Below are 20,011 nucleotides of genomic sequence, written 5' to 3'. Positions count from 1 at the left end.
AGCTCATACAGCTTTAAGAGAAGGAAAATCGAGAAGGAAAGGCTGAGAAGGAAAACTAACTTGGCGACCATATCTGACTAGAGTGATGCTGTTTGCTTCTTAGAATTTGGCTATGTTTTCCTTAATCCAGCCTGATTTTTTTTGAGAAGTACAAAAATAATACATGTAAGAGCTTTGGGGAGGAAATATAGTCTTTCTTTCTCTTGCAACTGTGGAAACTGAGCTGGATTGAAATGAGCTAGCTGAAATTTCTGCTTGTAGGTAGATTTGCCATAAGTTCTTTGCTGCAAGCATTTTGTTGCAAATTGGTTGCACAGCAGTTTTGCTGTGAGATAAAATAAGAGATAAAAATAACTGGTTGACAGTTTGTTTTCAAGTTTGGTTTCAGCTGACATAACACTCCCATATTTATATTGTGAAAATCTGGGGATAAAACGTATGGGAGGTGTAGAAATGAAAAAGAGTAAAAGCTTGATTGCTTACCATACTAGAGAATGATAGCTTATCAATGGCAAATCTTTCTGTGAGCAGTCACCTCTCCCACCCATCAAAACCAAAAGTTTGCCAAGCTATGGCAGCTAGTAATTTATAACAGTCTCTGAGACCATTAATAATTCATTCTTTAGCTAATTTAGATAGAACTTGTTCCCTTTTTTAAAGATTTATTTTTATTTATTTATGCATACAAGAACTGGGGTGTAGGCCAGAGGTGCAGGGGTTGAGAGGATTCACCAGAAACAGGTGTATCTACTGAAATACACCGCTGAGGGGAGCAGCAGGCAAGACAGGAGAGATCTGCTGCGCCATGTGGGTTGCTCCCTGTCTGGAAATTGAACTCACACCTGCCAGCCTAGCCACTCACAGTGGTTGGTGATATCGCTGAGACTTTAACTCCTGTACCACCAGGGAGGCCCTGATACAACTTGTTCTTTAATGCCATATTTATCAAATTTATCCCACAATATTAGAAGCTGTAAGCAAAAGTATCTCCTGCTATTCCCTTTCCACCCACAAAGAAATGGTTACTTGATTACTATACATTTCTTGAATATGGGATTTTCTTTTTTGTAATTTGATAGTGGAGAAATGATGTAGATAGCATCTTGGTTACGGCATAGAATCTGGCTTATTAGAAGGACTGGACTTGGTTGGAATGTGTAAATGTAGTTCATTCAGATAGTTACTACCAGTCATGTGTGCTACACATAATGATAAAAAATAGCAGCACCCCTCTTTTGATTAAAACACACAGCTTTCTGGGCCTCCCTGGTGGCACAAGGAGTTAGCACAGCACTGTGAAGCTATCGACAGCCATCCTCAGCCTTCCAGGGAGCTACCCACATGGTGCAGCAGATCTCTTCTGTCTTGCCCACTGCTTACCTCAGCAGTGTATTTCAGTTGATCAGCCTGTTCTGCTCCCCACTGTCTCTGGTTAATCCTCTCACCTCCTGCACTTCTAGACTGTACCCCAGTTCTTGCATGGATGCATAAATAAATAGTTAAAAAAATAAAACATACCAAAACATGGCTTTCACAGTGATGCAAATCTCAGTTACAAATATACATCATAGTATTTGAGAACTGATACCTCTTCTAATAAAGGAAGAAATTTCAGCAAAAAAGAAAATTTATTTCATTATATCCTTTAAAGTAATTTCCTTTTTTTAATTTTTCATGATTTATTTTTTTATGGCAAAATTGCCTTACCATCAATTAATTATGAGCTGAAAATGCTTGATGCTAAGCACTTATGGCAAATCTACCAGACATGGAGATTTCTATGTATAGAGAGGGAGAAATCTTGGCATTTGTTGTTAAGAGAAAAAGGGTGCAGAACACTGAATACACAACCATTAAGGCAAGAATGGTTAGAAAACAGGAATGTACATTTGTGTTTACTTTCCTCACTGAAACTTTTTAAGCCTCAATTTCTTCCTCTTCAAAATGGAAGTAACCGACAGAAAAACTAATTCAACGGATCAATCAGTTCAGTAAAGTGGCAGGATACAAAATCAACATGCAAAAGTCAGTAGCCTTCCTATACACAAACAATAAATCTGAAGAAGAAGAAATCAAAAAACCATCCCTTTTATTATCAAAACAAAAAAAATCAAATACTTGGGAATAAATCTAACAAAAGAGGTACAGGACCTATACAAAGAAAACTATAAAACACTGTTAAAAGAAATAGAAGAAGATACAAAGAAATGGAAAGACATCCCCTGCTCATGGATTGGAAGAATAAACATTATTAAAATGACCATCCTACCAAAAGCAATATACAGATTCAATGCTATTTCAATCAAAATTTCAATGTCATTCTTTTTTTTTTTTTTTTTAAGCACTCCTGGCTTTGTGCTTCTTATTTATTTATTTTTTTAAGATTTATTTATTTATTTATTTATACAAGCACAGGGTACAGTCAGAAGCACGGGGGGTGAGAGAATTCACCAGAGCCAGAGCGGGGAGCAGAGCAGGCAGAAGGACCAAAGTACACTACTGAGGGGAGCAGTGGGCGGCAGGAGAGGTCTGCGCGCCATGTGGGACCCTCCTCTGGTGGCCAGGGAGCAGCTGGGGATCGAACTGGCGCTGCAGAGGCTGCGGGCAGCTTCGCAACCCAGCACTCAACCGCTGCGCCACTTGGGAGTCCCTTCAATGTCATTCTTCAAAGAAATAGAACAATTATTGATGTAATTCATATGGAATCACCCAAAATAGGCAAAGCTCTCCTGAAAAAAAAAAAAAGAATGGAATGGAGGCATCACACTCCCAGACTTCAAACTGTACTACAAAGCCATAATTGTCAAAACTGCATGGTATTGGAACAAGAACAGACACACAGACCAATGGAATTGAATAGAAAATCCAGAAATAAACCCACAGATTTATGGTCAACTAATCTTTGACAAAGGAGCAAAGAATATACATTGGAGCAAAGAAATTTGTTCAATAAATGGTGCTGGGAAAACTGGGTCGCTACATGCAAAAGAATGAACCTTGACTACTACATCACACCATACACAAAAACCAACTCAAAATGGATTAAAGAACTAGACATAAGACCTGAAACCATAAAATACATAGAAGGAAATATAGGCAAAACACTACATGATATGCACATCAAAGACATCTTTACAGACATATCACCCAAAGCAGTGATAGTGAAGGCAAAGATAAACAGCTGGGACTACATCAAATTAAAGAGCTTCTGCACAGCAAAAGAAACAATAACCAAAACAAAGAGAAACCCCAGCGACTGGGAGAACATTTTTGCACACAACACTAATGATAAGGGACTGATCACAAAAATCTACAAAGAGCTGATGAGACTCAACAAAAACAAAGAAAATAATCCAGTCAAAAAATGGGCAGAAGAGCTAAAAAGAAACCTCTCCAAAAAGGAAATGCAAATGGCCAACAGGCATATGAAAAAATGTTCAACATCACTTGTAATCAGGGAAATGCAAATCAAAACTACAATGAGATACCATCTTACACCAGTGAGAATGGCACATATTAAAAAAACTAGCAACAACAAATGTTGGCGAGGATGTAGAGAGAAAGGAACTCTCCTGTACTGCTGGTGGGAGTGCAAACTGGTCCAACCACTCTGGAGAGCTGTGTGGAGATTTCTTGACCTACTAAACATAGAGCTTCCATATGATCCAGCAATTCCACTCCTAGGTATTTACCCAAAGGACACAGAAACATCAATTCCAAAGAGCACCTGCACCCCTATGTTTATAGCAGCACTATTTACAATAGCTAAGCTTTGGAAACAGCCCAAATGCCCAAAAATAGATGACTGGATCAAGAAGATGTGGTACATATACACCATGGAATATTACTCAGCATTCAAAAAAGATAAACACATGCAATTTGCAGCAACATGGATGGCGCTGGAAGGGATCATGCTCAGCGAAATAAGCCAAAAAGAAAAAGAAAAATACCGGATGGTCTCAGTCATAGCAGGAATCTAGAAAACTTAAATAAGGGACCAGGAAAAAGAATAACTATAAGAAAGAAAATATCAAAATCAACAAACAACTACGAACCAGAGACACTCTATGGGAGGTGGGGGGCGGAGAAAGGAGGGCTTGGGGTCAAAATAAGGGGGTTGTAATTGTATGGGGAATATAAAAATAAAATTTAAATAAAATTAAAAAAAATAAAATGGAAGTAACCAATCATACCACTGGGAGAATATATACAGGTCCTCACTCTGCAGCAATATGAACAGAACAATAAAAAAAGAATTGCTGTGTATCAGAGAAAGCCACAGCATTAGCCCAGTTTGTTGTTGTCATTGTTGTTTGTGTGTGTCCAAAACCCCATAACACACACACACGCACACACACACGACAAGGAGAGAAAGGTATTTAAAGCCCCTTGTTTTCAGTTATTCAGAAGCTGCTGAGGTTTTCTTCTTTTAGTTTGTGTCTTTGCACATGTGAACTTGGCTCTATGAATGTATGTGTGTGCTGGATTTCAGGGAGTTCAATTTCATAGGAGGAAAAATAAAACTGTTTCTCCCTTTTTTTAGTGTTCAAAAAGAATAAAATGATCAGAAACACACATAGTTATCCACATGTTTAGAGCCCAATGAGGAAGGAAGTGCAACCAAATATGTGCAGAGTGATATTTATAATTTTGAGACATTAAGAAAACGATTAACCAAACACATGCACATAGGATCTTTATGTTCCTGGAGACCTTCAGAGCCCGGTGCCAGCTGCCCACCAACTGCCCTTTTCTGAATACTGACCTTGTGCATTTTATTTGACAAGGTTTGCATTGAGAAACCTATGTGGAAAGTCAAATGATTTGTATGAGGTATGGTTGACAAGCCAAAGCTTAATTTCTTTATTCTAATTTAAAAATTTAGTTTTATATAGGGGAAAATATTGCTTTCCTCTGTTAAACCATGTACATGGAGCGAGGGAAGGGACTTCCATCTGACGTCTGCTCCTGGTTCAGTTCTGGGCTGACTGGGGGTGTGTGAAATTAAGGACTTTCCTTAGGAACACGGGGACCCTGGCAGGTCGAGTCTGCTGTTGCCGCTGGTCCAAAAGAACTTGGGAGGATTGGGAGGACACAAGTCTTTCTGGTGTAGATGGAAAGATTTAGATCAGCTTATGCTCATCATGGACAGGACATCAGTGAAAGTCCTGAACAGACTGAAGACAACCATCTCACTGGCATCAGGACCAGCTAGAATGCACATGGCTGCCTCAGCACCTCCCCAGATGACACAGCTCCCGCAATGAACCAGCATCCTGTAGTTCCCAGTTGGACGCAAAATATTCCCCCCAAATGCATCTTCTTTCATCCTTCCATCAGTCCTGTGAGGTTGGTGTTGTTATCCTTGCACACAAAATCACTGAGGCAGAGGGGTGAGCTACCTGCTCAAGTTCATACAGGCAGAGCTTTCCAGAGCCCTTGCTCTTTCCCTATCTGTACAGGTAGCTCCAAGTCATCAAAAATCCACATCAAATTTCAAGGCAGGTCCAGGTTGGACACAGCTAAGGACAACTCTAAGGAAGAAGATATACTTGACTTTTGAAGGGGTTGATAAACCCGTAAACTTCAGCCTAAATTCTTAAAAGCCACAGGCCCTTAATGAAACAAAAAACATCGCTAGATTCAAGGTCATCAGTATTTTGAGTCTGAAGTGATCAACTGCTTACAAACCCAAATTCTGTCCTTATGTGTTTACAGATCACCGCCACCAGCCCCTTCACAGAACCAAGGATTCTGCTGCCACCAGAAAGTGTGAGGCTATCATATCCTTTAAGGTAGAATTCAGGGCACCTGAAATTCCTTGTACTTCTCTTATTTTCAACATTTAGTCAATTACTGTAGTTCCACATGGTGAGTTCAGAACAAGGATGGGGTTCCGGCAGGCTCACCTAAAATATACCACTTTGCTAAATATACCGCTTTGCTAAATTTTGAAATAAGTTGAGAAACAGCTGGTGCAGGAAGGATACTCTGACCCCCCTGAAAGCAGGAAGTAAATCTTCCATGTGAAATATGTGCTCCCCACACTGAGATTCAAGAGACATCCTTATCACCAGAGAAGGGAGCCCAGGGCCACGAAAACTGTGTGAAACAAGCCATGCTTAGTTCAACACTAACTAGTACCCAAGCCTAAAACTTCCTTACCTTGTCAGTTCTTCACAAATTTATTGTTTCTTTGTCTAAGTTATAAAAACAGCCTGGGTTGTTTGCTTCGAATGAGGCTTCCATATGTACAAAATTAAATTTATTTTTTCCTTCCTAATAATCTGTCTTGTCAAACTGTTAGACCAACCAAAAGAAAACTTTGTCTCCCACATGAGTAAGGCCAATTTAGATATCCCATGAGTCACCTCATTCTTTGATTGAAATTAATCTTTTGAGTGCACACACACACGCACACATACAATCACACACCTTTTTCTGCTTCACTTCCCCAGTTGCATTTTTTTCTGAGCCAGTGGCAGATGGTACAGGAGGGAAAAGGCACCTTTCAGCAGGAGGCTCCTGTAACATAGGGCTCCTTCTGCCCTTGTGGAGTTTCACATTCCAGGGTCCGTCTATAGAAACAGGATGGGAATGGGACTCTGTTAGCTGCAGGTATGGAGATGGGCGGTCGGCTTTTAACTTTTATCATTTTGAGGTGAATGGGAAGAAAGGTCAGGTGAGTGCTGGTACAAAGACAGTTTTGACTGAGGCAAGTTCACAGAGGCTGAATCTTATTCTCTAGGTTGGATTCTTTCTAGCTGAGTCAGGTGCTGGAGAGAATGATAAAGATAATAATAATAGCCAACAATATTAAGTGCTAAATAGGAGACAAGAATTAGGCAAAGTATTTTTCAGCATTAACTCACTTAATCCCTGCAATAGCCTGATGGAGGAATGATGATAATCCCCATTCTACAAATGAGTAAACTGAGCCCCAGCAAAATTAATAACTTGCCCAGGATCACAGCTAGTCAGTGGGGGTCATTTGAACTCAGGCAGCCTGATTGTGGAATGTGGGTCAGCTAAGGGCAAGTCTAGAGGAGACTGTCAGACTTATCCCCACCTCTAGCTGGACTTTGGCTATTGTTTTCTAAGGTGAGTGGTGTGAGGAAGTACACTTGGTGTGCCTCAGTGTTCTCAAATGAACTCTGCATCATTAAGTTTATCCAGATCAAAAGCAAGACATTTGGCTTCTTACCACTGAGATCTGCCTTCCTGTTGGGGAAGGCGCCTCCATAGAATGTAACATGGGCTTTGTCACTCAGGAGCCAAGAATGATCGAAGTGGGCATGCCCAAAGGCCCTCCTGGAGGTTTGCTGTGCTATTTCATTGTGGCTTTCCTTTGAAGCGTGTATACGTCGGTGATTCTCTATTGACGTGTCCTAGGGAACGACAGATACACAGTGCTGTAAACAGGCTTTTGTAAGGAAGCCGAGCAGATTCTTTTAATCCTCAGACTCTGTGGCTAGATTTGTGGTTCCAAAGATGAAACCTCTTTTGCAGCCTGGGAAGAAAAGCAAGGTTATAATAGCAAGAACTTTATGCTGTTTATTACCATAAAACATTGTGTGATTGATAATAGAAAGGACGACATTTAACCAGGCGTGACATGGAGTGTGTCCTTGCAAAAAAAAAAAAAAAAAAAAAACCCAAAACGAAGCACTAGTGCCATTATCTTTATCCATCATAAAATGTCTCTACCCACTCCCTTTCCTTGTAGGGCACTCCTCTTGTCCGCCTCTTCTCACTGGCAGATGACCTTAGTAAGTAAAGACAAATTTACTCCAGATAGGAGTATAAATTTTTCCTGTTGTTTTAAACTACTGTTGTCTTATAGACACACACACACACACACACACACACACTCACATAGGCCTTAGAGTTCAGAAAGTATTTTTACATTTTCACTCATTTAGTCCTCCTAGTAACTTTGCTGCTCCATTTACACAAAAAGAAATTCAGGTTCCAAGTAAGTTCAATTTCTTGGAAAGGCTCATTGCACCTATGAAGATGAAGGATCAGGCTGAAATTTTTCCAATTCTAAGGTCAAGAGCTCTTTTTTCTAGGGCCTCCTCTGGTGGTGCAGCGGTTGAGCGCTGACCTGCAAAGCTGCCCACAGCCTCTGCAGCACCAGTTCGATCCCCGGCCGCTGGCAAGGGTCCCACATGGTGCGCGGAACTCTCCTGCCACCCGCTGCTCCCCTCAGCAGTGTATTTCGTTAGTCTGTCTATTCTGCTCCCGCTCTGGCTCTGGTGAATTCTCTTACCCTCCCGCGCTTCTGCCTGTACCCAGTGCTTATATAAATAAATCTTTAAAAAAAAAAAGAGCTCTATTTTCTAGAGAAGATTATACCTGCCTGGATGGGTGAAGAGTGGGGTGAGGGTCTGTGATTAAATGAGTTTGCATAACTGGCTGCTTTCCCTGTAGAACTTTTCAAAGCAGTGCATATCCACATGTGCTTGGTGACCCTTCAGGAGAACATGGTTTGCAGCATTTCTCAAATGTATTTGCCAATTTTTTTTTCCCCCCAAGGAGCACCTGACAGTGCTAGGCACTGTTCCATAGTTGATACTTGGGGAAACAGTGGTCACTAAATTCAAAGTACTCATCTCTGGAGGAAAAAATAGTGGTGAAGGGAGGAAGCATCCCTTCTGAAGTCAAGAAGAACAATGACAAAGGGGAGTCCATTAGAAAGTGTACCTCTGCCTGGGTTTCATCTTCCTGCCAGGGCTGCTTCCTGAGTGGCGGCAAGTAAGTCCCCTCACTGCTGTTCTTGGGTACAGAGCCCTGGTCCACGTGTTCACCAGCCCCAGCTTCCCCTTCATCCATGCCCTGCTGACCTGCAAAGGTGAACAATGGGTCAGGCTGGGAACCCCAGAGACAGGCGTGGTGCTGTCAACTGCTTCAAAACTGCCTCCCTTTGTGTTTTAAGCAAAGGGCTGGCAAGGCCCTCCTTCCCTATTTCCTTATTTCTGCTAGTGTCTGCATGGAAGTGGTAGCCAGTTTGGTGGAAAATAGCTGTACTGGGAATCAGGAGATTCAGGGCTGAGATTTCATTTCTTGGACTCAGTTTCTTCAGCTTATTTCTTACCCTTGCCTCCTTGCAGAGTTGTCGGGAGCTCAAATAAGAATGAATGCAACAGCCCTTTGGCCAGTGAGAGGCCAGTGACAGAAGTGTCGTCACAGCAGCCTCTACGGTCATTGAGATGCTCAGTCTGAAGCGCTTGGATTTCCTGGTCTGTCTGCTCCTTGTTTACTTACGGAAAAACCTCTGCTGAAGGCCCTGCTTTTTAGCTCTCTGAACTTACCTTGTCTGTGCAACCCCCAAGAAGGCTCTGAGTCAACAGATGACTCCAGCATAGTTAACAAATCTTTCATCGATGGTTTAAAGGGTCCTGCAGCTATTTTCATCACTTACTCAAGGTGGATTTATTGCTGAAACAGTCTGGCAAACCCTCCCTAGCTTTAGCAACACCTCCACACTCAGCGTGCAGCTCTGTGGAACAATGTGGGGTTGTCTTTCAACCAGGGGCTCTGGAAGCCTCAGGGGCCTTGTATATGATGGAACCCTGGACCCCTGAAGTTCCTTCCCCCAGCCAGCCTCATCTTCCCACTATACTTTTTAACCCTCTTTTCCCTACAGCATTTCCATCTTTAGTGTCCTGGAGTCAAGAGTCACATACCCACTCGTGGGGCTACTTCTTCCCTTTGGCCCTCCTTCCTCTGCTCATTGACTCCTGAAGGCCCCTCTGGGGCTGGGCTGATACTGGAGTGTTGGAAGCACAGATGCAGCTCATGTTCACGTTAGGAGGGGTCTGCTCAGGTTTTACTGGTACAGGAAGCCTGATGAACCTGAGGACCCCTCAGCCTGAGGAGGCCTAGAGTCACATTAGGCCTACACCAAAGAAGACCCCCGATCCACACAGGGTATGGCAGTAAAGACCTTTTTGTGTATTCTAGAATGTTCCTTTAGAAAGTCAGACTTCGGGTCTATTTTTCTTGGTAAGATTCACCTGGGAACAGATGCTTTTCTGAGGGCAGAGGAAGTGAAACTTTGGCCAATGTCTGCTCGCCCGCTGAATAGTCTTACATGGCAGCTGCCTCAGCTGGGGTATGGCATTGTGGGTGGGGGGGTACAGAGAGGCATTTTTCCTTTGGCTGCGTCCCAGGCAATAATGAATATATGACTAATTCTCTGTGAGGGGAACCAAGATTTTTCTCAGCAAACATCATCTCTGGCTCATATGTTTAAGCTTAATAGAAACAGGTTTTCAAGCAAGTTTACAGGTGTTAAAAGGAGACCACAAAACTCGGTCTCTGTGGAGTCCGTAAGAGTATGTATAGTGGGACAATGAGGTGGTCTCCGTGTATCTCAACCAAACAATGGGCATTGGGGTAGCAATTTAGAGCTCTTACAGACTTTCCCCCCTTTTAATCTCTGACCTCTCCTGTGTGATTTTCCACAACAATCCAAAGAAGTTGGAAGGCAAATACCACTACCCCAATTTTACAGATGAACAAATTGAGATGTAGGGAGCATAAAAGACTTGATCAACATCACATTATTGGGGGAGATGGAAATAACAGCCAGAACTTTTGGAGCTCTCCAAATAAAGTGTCTGGCAAAGAGGGGAGACCAAAGGAAGATAAAGTTCAAACAATCAGGGTTCAAGTTACAACCTCTGAACTGTTTTTACTTTTTTACAAATTGATTTTCAGTCCCTATGATCATGGCAATTGGGCATTGCAATTAGTAATTCTGTTTTTGAAAACACAAGCCAGGGAGGCCTATAACAAACATTTATTGAGCACTTACTATGTGCCAGATACTGCATTATTCCATTCAATACCCACATATGAACCTCTGAGGTAAAGGCAGGTATGGTCATGCCCATTTTATAAATAAGGAAATGGGAGCTCAGAGAGGTTGTGTGGTCTGGGATCTGGCACATGTTTAATTACTGTTCTATATTACCTCTATTGTCTGCCTGATGTGATAGCTCCGGGCTATGTGATATCAACTATGGAAACCACTTGATCCTGTAAATATTCAGTGTTGGTCCACCCAAAAAATACTGGACATGGGCTTCCCTGATGGCGTAGGTGTTAAGTCTCAGTGCTATCACGTCTATGGCCTGAGTTTGATTCCCGGCTAAGGAGCTAACCCACATATGGCGCAGCAGACGTCTCCTGTCTCGCCTGCTGCTCCCCTTAGCAGTGTATTTCAGTAGATCCCCCTGTTCTGTTCCCCACTCTGTCTCTGGTGTTCCCTCTTACCCCCTGCTCCTCTGGCCTTCATCCTAATTCTTTTATGTAAAAATAAATAAATGAAATAAAAAAAATACTGGACAGTAAGCTCTCCAATCCTACTGGGACAGTAGGATTTTAAAAGAGATAGGGCATTAACAATGACCAGCTGGGGAAGGGCAGCTGGTCCCAAGTCAGGAGCATTATGTAGTGAGTCCCCCACTCCTAGGACATGGGTGGTCCAGAAACTTGATCTCTTCAGTGCTCCAGAATCAAATGGCCTCAGGGATGTTGACCATACCAGCAAAATGCATTGATGCTGATGTATAGACCAGGGGTTAATTTACAACATAAATACAATTGCCTAACCAGCAATTTCCTGTAGATGAAACTACATGTGGACAAGGTTATGACCAAAATTTCCTGGTGTTGGAGTCAAGACTCAAGGGAGGTTCCTGACAAGAAAGTTCAGTGGCACCAGGCTCTGAGAAACCATCACTTCTTCACTTGTTTTATAAACCAGATTCTCTACCTATTCTGACCAGATCCTTTTTTGAGGATCTGGTTTGGCGAGGCACTACCATTGGGAAAATTACCTTTTTATTATGGAAAAATTAACTTTGTATTATGTTAGGTGTCTATTCTTTTCTTCTCGTATCTCAAATATCCTTGTACTAACCAAGGCCCTATTCTTTGCCTATTATGCAACCATGTCAACATTTCCCATCCCTTGTAACAAAGGTAACTTCTGACTCTTAACACCTCATGTTCCCAAGAATAACACTGACAAATAGAATCCCCACAGTACTGAACAGCTTACAGACAGTTCACAATAATGTTCTGTGCAACAGGGAGGCAGTTCTTAGCATGTTCATTACAGAGATGAGCAAACAGAAGCTCAAAGAGACAAAGTGACTTGCTCAAGATCTTACATCTAGCAAAAGAAAGAACAACCATCACAGTCCAGACTTCTGACTAGAAAGCTTTTATTTTTTTCTGTAGGATATTGCCACAAAGTCACAGGATTGAAGAATGTTAGAACAGAACAGACCTAAGTAATTGCACCTGCATGGCCCAATACATTAGTCACTAACCACATGTGGCTGTTTATATGTAACAAATAAAATTGAAATACTCAGTTTTATAGTGCCACTATCTACATCTCAGGTGCTCAGTACACATGTGGCTAATGGCTACTATATTGGACACCACATATTGTAGAAACTTCTGTCTTTGCAGACAGTACTCTGCGACAATGTTGGTCTAGACTAAGTAATCCCCGCATTTTGCAGAGGAGGAGAATCAAACCCAGAATTCCTAGACCTTATTTTGGAAAACTCCATTTTAAAGTGTTAAAAACCCATATACTTGAGAACTGGTCATAAAATCAAGATGTACCTTGTTCAAAAGGTTTTCCTTGTTGAATCCAAAATGGAGGGAAGACAGGCAGGAGATGGTATTTGAGGGGTACACCTGAAAGGTCCTGTTGTGGCCTGAGGTGCTTTGGTACATTAAGTTGACTGTCCTGGAGCAGCACAGAATCCTTGATGTATCCTGAAGAGCAGGGCAGGAGTTATTGAAAGAAAAAGTGATTGCCATTCTAGAGGTCTCAGAGATAAATACAAGGATCCCCACTTGCCCTGGTCTTGACTTTAGACATTGTCCATTAAGGAAGATAATTAGAAGATGAGAGGGATTAAGAAATCAAATAGAACCCACATTGGTTCTCTATCCAGTGTGGTCTGTGCCCCATCTGTGCTGCTTCCACTCTGCTATTCCTGAGACTCAGGCTCCCTTGTGCAAAAAACATGGCTGCTAGTTTGGGATTAGGTAAAAGGCTCCTCCTGCCTCAGGAAGAGAATCACCTGGAAGTACTTTACTTCTGTCAGCCCCATGATTCTCAATCCAGTTATTCCATAAGTGCTTATTGAGGGTTTACCAGTGACCCAATCCTCTCCTAGGCTGTGGAGGAGATACAGAAGAAATAGGTACTAGCCCTTTTGCAAGACATGTTTCCAGTCTGTTGGAGAGACAAGACTCTCCTGGGTTTACCTACAAGGTCCCAAGCATTAGTATGAGATAAAATCAGAAGGCGAGGAGCTCAACATTGACTAGAATTGTCAGAAGAACCTTTGTCCAAAAATGTGGTCCTCAAAGGTGTATGTGGGAGAATTCATCACAGAAGCAGAAAGATAGGAGCAGAGAACATGCTGTTATCACAAAGGTGGTGAGAGCTGAGACGTAAAGGGCAGGAACTGCCTTCGTTGGGCTGGTGATCTCATACCAGAGTCTTACAACTTGAGGGTCTCACCCTCAAGGGGGCTTCGGTAAGGAATTCTGGCAAGGGGTCCAAGAATGTACACACAAGTACCATTTCTTAAGCCACACATTGTTGCCATATGACTCCCATAGTAGGGTCTGAACTATTTCTTGACAGTAAGAGAGGCGCTCATCCTTGAAGACATTGGACCTAGGCTATGGGGCAGTGGTCTTTTCTGCCCTCTGTCCCACCCAAGGACACATATATTTTTGGCTAAAAGACTCTTTCTTACAAGTGTTAAACAGAACTGCCTCTAACGGTCAGTCTGCCACTGAAGTAAAATCATTACTGGACAGGCCCTCGTTTCTCACTTTCCTTCAAGTCATCACTTGCTGGGGAGAGAGTTGTTTTTTTTCTTTCCTTTCCCAAGGTAAACCTATAAAGCAAGAAGAAAGCCAGTCTTCCTCTGGTCCTGTCTATTTGTTGGTGCTGAAGAAATGGCAAAGAGCCCAGAGGGCATTGGCAGATCCTACTGCTCACCACCTCATTCCCAACAGGTTTGCCAAATAAAATACAGGATGTCAAGTTAAAATTGAATTTCAGATAAACAATGAACACCTTTTAAAAAAGAAATATATCTCAAATATCACCAGTTTAACTGTGTGTATGTGCACGTGTGAGTGTAAGCATGTGCATGTGTGTGCATGTGTGTGTGTTAACTCTGGCAACTTTAATCCCCACTTCCTGTTTTCACTTTAAAGCCTTTATGGAGGCCATGGAGATGAGGTTTTGTGTGCACGTGGGGTCCCTGTTCAGCAGGAACATGTCCATCTCTCTCCTAAGTGGATTGTGCTGGAGAGCTGCCCTCTTTAAGAGTCCCACTCCCTGGAGGACCTGAGATTACTCAGATGGAGGAATTCTGGGAAGAATGAGGAGCAGGGGGGCCTCCCTGGTGGCACAAGGGGTTAAGTCTCAGCAATATGAAGCTATCCACAGCCACTGCAGCACAAGTTTGATACCTGGCTGGCCAAGGAGCTGACCCACACGGCACAGCAGACCTCTCCTGTCTTGCCCGCTGCTCCCCTCAGCAGTGTATCTCAGCAGATCTGCCTGTTCTGCTCCCCACTCTGTCTGGTGAATCCTCTCACCCCTTGCACCTCTGGCCTGCACCCCAGCTCTTATATGCATAAATAAATAAAAAAAAATCTTTAAAAAAGGAAGAATGAGGAGCAGGGAATGTGGGGAGGATCTGACTTCTGGTTCCAGCTCTGCTTTCGACTGGATGATCTTGGACGCCCTACTTGGTTCCTCTGGGCATCCTTTTCCTCATCTAAACAGGATAATCTGAAGTCTCTGAGGAGGGAAGTTTGAGAAAAAAGTTGTGGTTAGGGTTGTGGAGTGTGAAGCCACAGGGAGGCACAAAAGTGAAGGCAAGACCTCAGGCCTTTCCTTCCTTCATAAATGTGGGGAGATAAAGGGCGAAAGTTATGATAGAGGCTTAGAGGCTACCTGGCTTAACCACCTTTGCTTTAACACAAAGCTGGGACTGAAATTCTGGTCTTTCAGGCTTGATGGGACACACTCTCACACCAGAATGCAAGGCAGGGTGGCTTGGATGTACCTCCTCCCGTTTCCCCACTGACCTGCACAATGGAGCCTGTGTATGGTGTCAGGGGGCCATGTCCGCAAGAGGCCTCGGAGGTATCTCTTGGCTGAATACCCAGGCTGGATCTGCCGTTGGGCCTGGCTCTCTGGTTGACTTCGGAAGTGGAGGTATGGTTGCCAGCCTCTGTCCTGTTCCCTCTGTGGGGACACCAGTCAGGAGATAGCATGGATGCTGAGCTCCTGAGTCTCCCAGTGACAGATAGGCTGGTTAGCACAATCCTCATCAGTAATCCGGGAGACTCCCAGAAGGTGCCGGAAGGCACCAGAAACAGATGCCTCAGCTAACAGACATAAACCGAGCCCACAGAGCAAAGCTCTGAAAGGTCTCTGAAGATTTGCAGTTGGAAGGAGAAGGAGAAATGAAAAATACCAGACCCCGTCTTGAGATAGAGCCTCAGAAAAGGATAAAGAACCACAAAGGAAAACACATTACTTAGTTCAGCCAGTGGAAAGCATTTTAGTACCTTAAAAAGTGGCCTGGACAGCAATGGCAAAGCCAGCTTGGCAGTTAGCATCAGCACTCACTGCTTTTATATGAATAATGGGACTGACAAGCTCTGTCTATACTCATGCAGGGCCTGGCATTTTGAAAATATCTGGCTCTGCTGCATTTCATTTCAGCAAGGGAGATTTTTCTGGGAGGCTACCTGCCAAAGTTAGTCCCATTGTGCGAGACATCATGGGGAGTCAATGTGAATAATAACATCTTACACTTAGCTAGGGATTTATATTATACAAAGAACTTTCACCTCACTGTAATTCTTTAAGGTGGACAAATTAAAAGTATAATCACTTAAATGATGCTGAAACTCTAAGGACGATCAGTTGAGCACTGGAATAGCAAACATGGGTGTTAGTGCTGACATCTCTGCCCCTCCCCCTTGCTCACAGCTGATATCATCCTTCAGTCACGGCATTCTTGACTGATGAACTGATTGTGATCTCAGAATTCCTTTTCAAAGTTTTTTAAAAACCAAGGCATAATTTATACATAGTAACATGCCTACAGCTTAAATATTCAGTTTAGTAAAAATTGACAGTTGTATACACCTTTGCAACCACCACACAAAACAAACCCAGAAAGTTCCCTCATAGCACTTTCTAGTCAACTTCCTTCCACCCAACAGTAATCACCATATAATTTACCAAGGAAGGTTTATGATTAAAAAAGAGAAAAATATGAAGGAAATGGGGGAGAGGAAGACCTCAGGGTTTGGGCCCTTGCTCTGCTGGACAGAGCTGTGGATTTTTCCCATTCTGATGTAACCAGGAGGTGGAAATGCCATGGAAGGGCAGCCCACAGTGGTGGCTAAGGATTCAAGACCACCAGAGATTCTTCTTCAGGTAAAGAGAAAGCTAGGAAACCAAAATCTATCAATGAAGGAATACCTCTGCTGGGGAGAGACAAACAGGAATTCAGGATATTCATTCATTCATTAATTCATTCATCAAAAACCTACCATAGACTAAGCATTATAGATTATGTCAGGCACGGGAGAAAAGGGACAAATAAGACAGATTAATAACAAGAGTAACAGGTAAAAGAAGCTTGGTTTATCATTGAATTGGCTCTAACTTTCCTGCAATTTTCAAATTAAGTGTATGCTTAGACTCCAAGCACAGAGGATCAACTGGTCCTTGATGTCTAGATAGATTATGTGGTAGGGCTTCAAGTGCAAAAATAGTCTGGAAAATTCAGTACCACATGATCTTGAAAGGACAAGAAAGAAAGACTTGTAGCAGGGCAGTGGAAGCAAAATGTTCATTCTGTTATTGTATTTGATTAACGCAGTGAATGGTGGAGTCCCTCCAGCACAGTGCCCCTCCAGGCACTGTGTCAGATTCTGGAATACGGTGCCATTAGACGCAAGGCCTTTTGTGGGTGAATCAGAGCTTCATTTTCCTCTGCAAACCTTTGCTTCAAATGACTTCTCTCTAAAAGCAACAAGACTTCTCTGAGATGCTGTGGCCTCTGTGTGGATGGCATGATATGGACAACAGGCCCTTGTTTTTTCACTAATGAGTGTTTCTGAGCACCAGCTTGGTTCTGGAGCTTTACTGAGCTGCTGCCTCTGTGGCGGAAGAGTTTGCTAAGAAGAGTCAGGGAGTTCTTTGCCTTGGGATTTGGGGGTAGTTAAAAACACTTTTGCTTGGAGTTTGAAGGCTGATGTTGGCCTCTGTATTAGTTTCCTACTGCTCCTGGAACAAATAACCACATACTCAGTTGTTTCAAGCAATACAAATTTACCCTACATTTCTGGAGGTCAGAAGTTTGAAAGTGTCTCACTGGGCTAAAATCAAGGTGTTGGCAAGGCTGTGTTCTTTCTGGCAGAAAGAACATATTCTCTAGGGAGAACATATTCCTTTGCTTTTTTCTAGTTTCTAGAGGCCACCTGCTTTCCTTTGCTGGTGACAGCCTTCCTCTATTTCCAAAGCCTGAAGCATTGGACTGAGTCTTCGTGCTGCCCTCTTTTCTGTTTCTCTCTTTTGATTCTTTCTTCCACTTGTAAGGATCTTTGTGGGTATATTGGACCTGTCTAGAAAATCCAGGATGATCTCCCTATTTGTAGGTCATCTGACTAATAACCTTAATTCTGTCTGCAATCAATCTCTCTTTGCCATTTAACCTAACATAGTCATAGATTCCAGGGACTAGAATGTGCAGACTCTTTAACATTTTTCTAGTTTTCAGATTTCTCTTAGTAGTTTCTCAAATCATGCCTATGAAGTTGGTTACTAAATTTTACATCTCACTGAATAAATGGATGTTTTGAAGGAGTCTTGAGGCCTCCTTAGGGCTCCCAAGGAGACTAGTCAGGGTTCAATCTATGTACTCATCTCCAACATAGAGAATAATATAAGTGGAAGAAGGAAGTTGCAAAAGAGAACAATTACAATCTCATAAAAGTTTATCTTAAGTATGTACAATCATGGTGGAAAGACTGGAAGAAAATACTTTAAAATTCTAATAAGAGTTGTATTAGGATGTTGGATATAGGATTGCAGATAGCTTTTTCTTCTCTTTTAATAAAATCAAAATTTGAGTAATATGTTTAGATTATATTTATAAATGGAAAACACACTAAAATTGATTTATTTTATTGCATCCACCCACCCTCTCCACATTTTTCCATTCCTTCCCTAATATCATCCTCTAACCTCCCACCTGAAAGTTACTCTAAAATGAAAAGAAACAGAAGGGAGCCGGGAAGGGAGTTTCTGGAACAGGGAATAAATGACAGCAGCAGGCCCGTTGTGGATGGTTTCAGGCTGCTCAGGCCTGCCTTGGCTTTGCCCATCACCCCCCAGCTTCTGGTTTCTTCTGAAATGAGTAATTAATGTACCCAGAATAGCTTATTTTCCATACGCCACCACGAGTGCTGCCTTTAATGAGGGACTTGCTCCTGCCAGTAGTCTTCCAGTGCCCGCCAGACCTTCATAAGCAGAGGGACACCTGACCCCATCCCCACACTTGCTGTCATGTTCATCCAGCTCCACCTCTGGCAGCAGAGAATGGAAGGAACTGGTGCAGGCAATGTTCCCGCCGGCAGATATGAGGTGGCAGGGTGCCAGGGTCTCTAGGAAGGCACAGACACTGGACAGCCAGCTGCCATCTCACCACAGAGGATGGTCCAGTTTTTGTGTACAGGAGTTGACAGAGGAGTGAAAAGAGATGCCCAGAAACCTCAGGGCTTGCAGGCAAAACCCTCTAAAATTCTACTCTACCTACTTCTCCAGGTACATTTTCGGTTCAGAGCCACACCTGTCTAATTACCTTGACTGCTCGCACTCCCCTCTAGGCCTTTACTCACCTGTACTGAGATCCCTCTCCACTCATTTTTACCATAAGACTCAGCTCAAATTCTACCTCCTTCAGGATGTCACTCTAGATTTTCCCACTAAGAAGCAATCACATTCTTTATCTTCTTTATATTTTGACAGTATATTAATAAATTGAAGCCTAGCTTCTTTCATAGGTTGCCTTGTATCAAGCATCACCAATGCACAAATCTGCCTCCTGGGCCAGCACCCCTGGTAGATGAAGTTTATGTCCTCCACCTGCCACTCCCTGGAAACCAGTGTGTTCACAAAACAACTCCTTGTTGAGCATTTACTATGTGTCAGGCACTGTTCTAGGCACTGACTAGCTAATAACTACTCACCACATATGAGCTCAATTGAATGGGAAGACTCCCAGAGTCTATTGCTGACTCCCCATGCCTTGATCTGCCTGCTCCAGTCCAAAGTTCTCCTCTCCAGAGGAGTGCTGCTGGTGTCTCCTGCTGCTCAATTGGACTTGCTCAAGTCAGTATGCTCTGGCAAAGGCCAACACTTACAACAGAGGATGACTGTCCATTGTTGTTGCACCTGTGCAGGTGTGAAGAGAGTCAGCCTTGGGGCTGCCAGGTGAGTGTAGCTGGAGTGAAGGTGGGGGTAGGGTGGGAGGGGAGAGATGTGTAGCCACTTGCATCTGTGCCTGGAAATTCTTGTCCAACCCCAGCCTGACTTTAATCAGCCTTGTATAAACACTATTACTCTCAGCTAGTCCCTTTCTCTGAAGGTTTAATTTCTTAAATTCTGTGTAAATGATGCTATCTCTCCCATATATCTTTGGTGGTCATCTCTCCCCAGATAATAGTCCATCAAGAAGAGAAACATGAAGTGGACTGAATTTTCCCATAGTTGCAGTGTTATAACAGGGCTTGATTTGGACCAGGTTATTTAGCATCAAAGATTTGACCAGCAATACATCACAAAAGCATAGACACCAACTAGAATTGAAAACAGCGAAAGTTATGCTCCTAAAAAAGTTCAGGTTGTCTAGGTTCGAAT

At 42.8% G+C, this 20,011-nt stretch overlaps 1 protein-coding gene across 4 annotated transcripts in view; it reads right to left on the bottom strand.

Moving 5' to 3' along the window:
• The window catches only part of KIAA2012 (KIAA2012 ortholog), a 118,530-nt gene that overhangs the window by 88,363 nt on the left and 10,156 nt on the right, over nucleotides 1-20,011 (bottom strand). For 2 of the 4 annotated variants that reach the window (XM_037523849.2, XM_054699993.1), the window contains exons 3-7: nucleotides 15,157-15,316; nucleotides 12,652-12,807; nucleotides 8,707-8,846; nucleotides 7,205-7,388; nucleotides 6,436-6,578 (exon numbers count right to left, since the gene is read on the bottom strand). In XM_037523849.2, coding sequence (XP_037379746.1) covers nucleotides 6,436-6,578; nucleotides 7,205-7,388; nucleotides 8,707-8,846; nucleotides 12,652-12,807; nucleotides 15,157-15,316 — 783 coding nt within the window. The remainder of the gene's footprint in view (nucleotides 1-6,435; nucleotides 6,579-7,204; nucleotides 7,389-8,706; nucleotides 8,847-12,651; nucleotides 12,808-15,156; nucleotides 15,317-20,011) is intronic. The other 2 variants (XM_037523850.2, XM_037523851.2) reach the window with 2 other exon arrangements.

The sequence above is a fragment of the Talpa occidentalis genome, unplaced genomic scaffold, assembly GCF_014898055.3.
Source record: "Talpa occidentalis isolate TD23 unplaced genomic scaffold, MPIMG_talOcc4v2.1 talOcc4.3, whole genome shotgun sequence".
Classification (NCBI taxonomy): domain Eukaryota; kingdom Metazoa; phylum Chordata; class Mammalia; order Eulipotyphla; family Talpidae; genus Talpa; species Talpa occidentalis.
The sequence above is the reverse complement of the archived record's forward strand: the minus strand, read 5'-3'. Positions and strand labels throughout refer to the sequence as shown.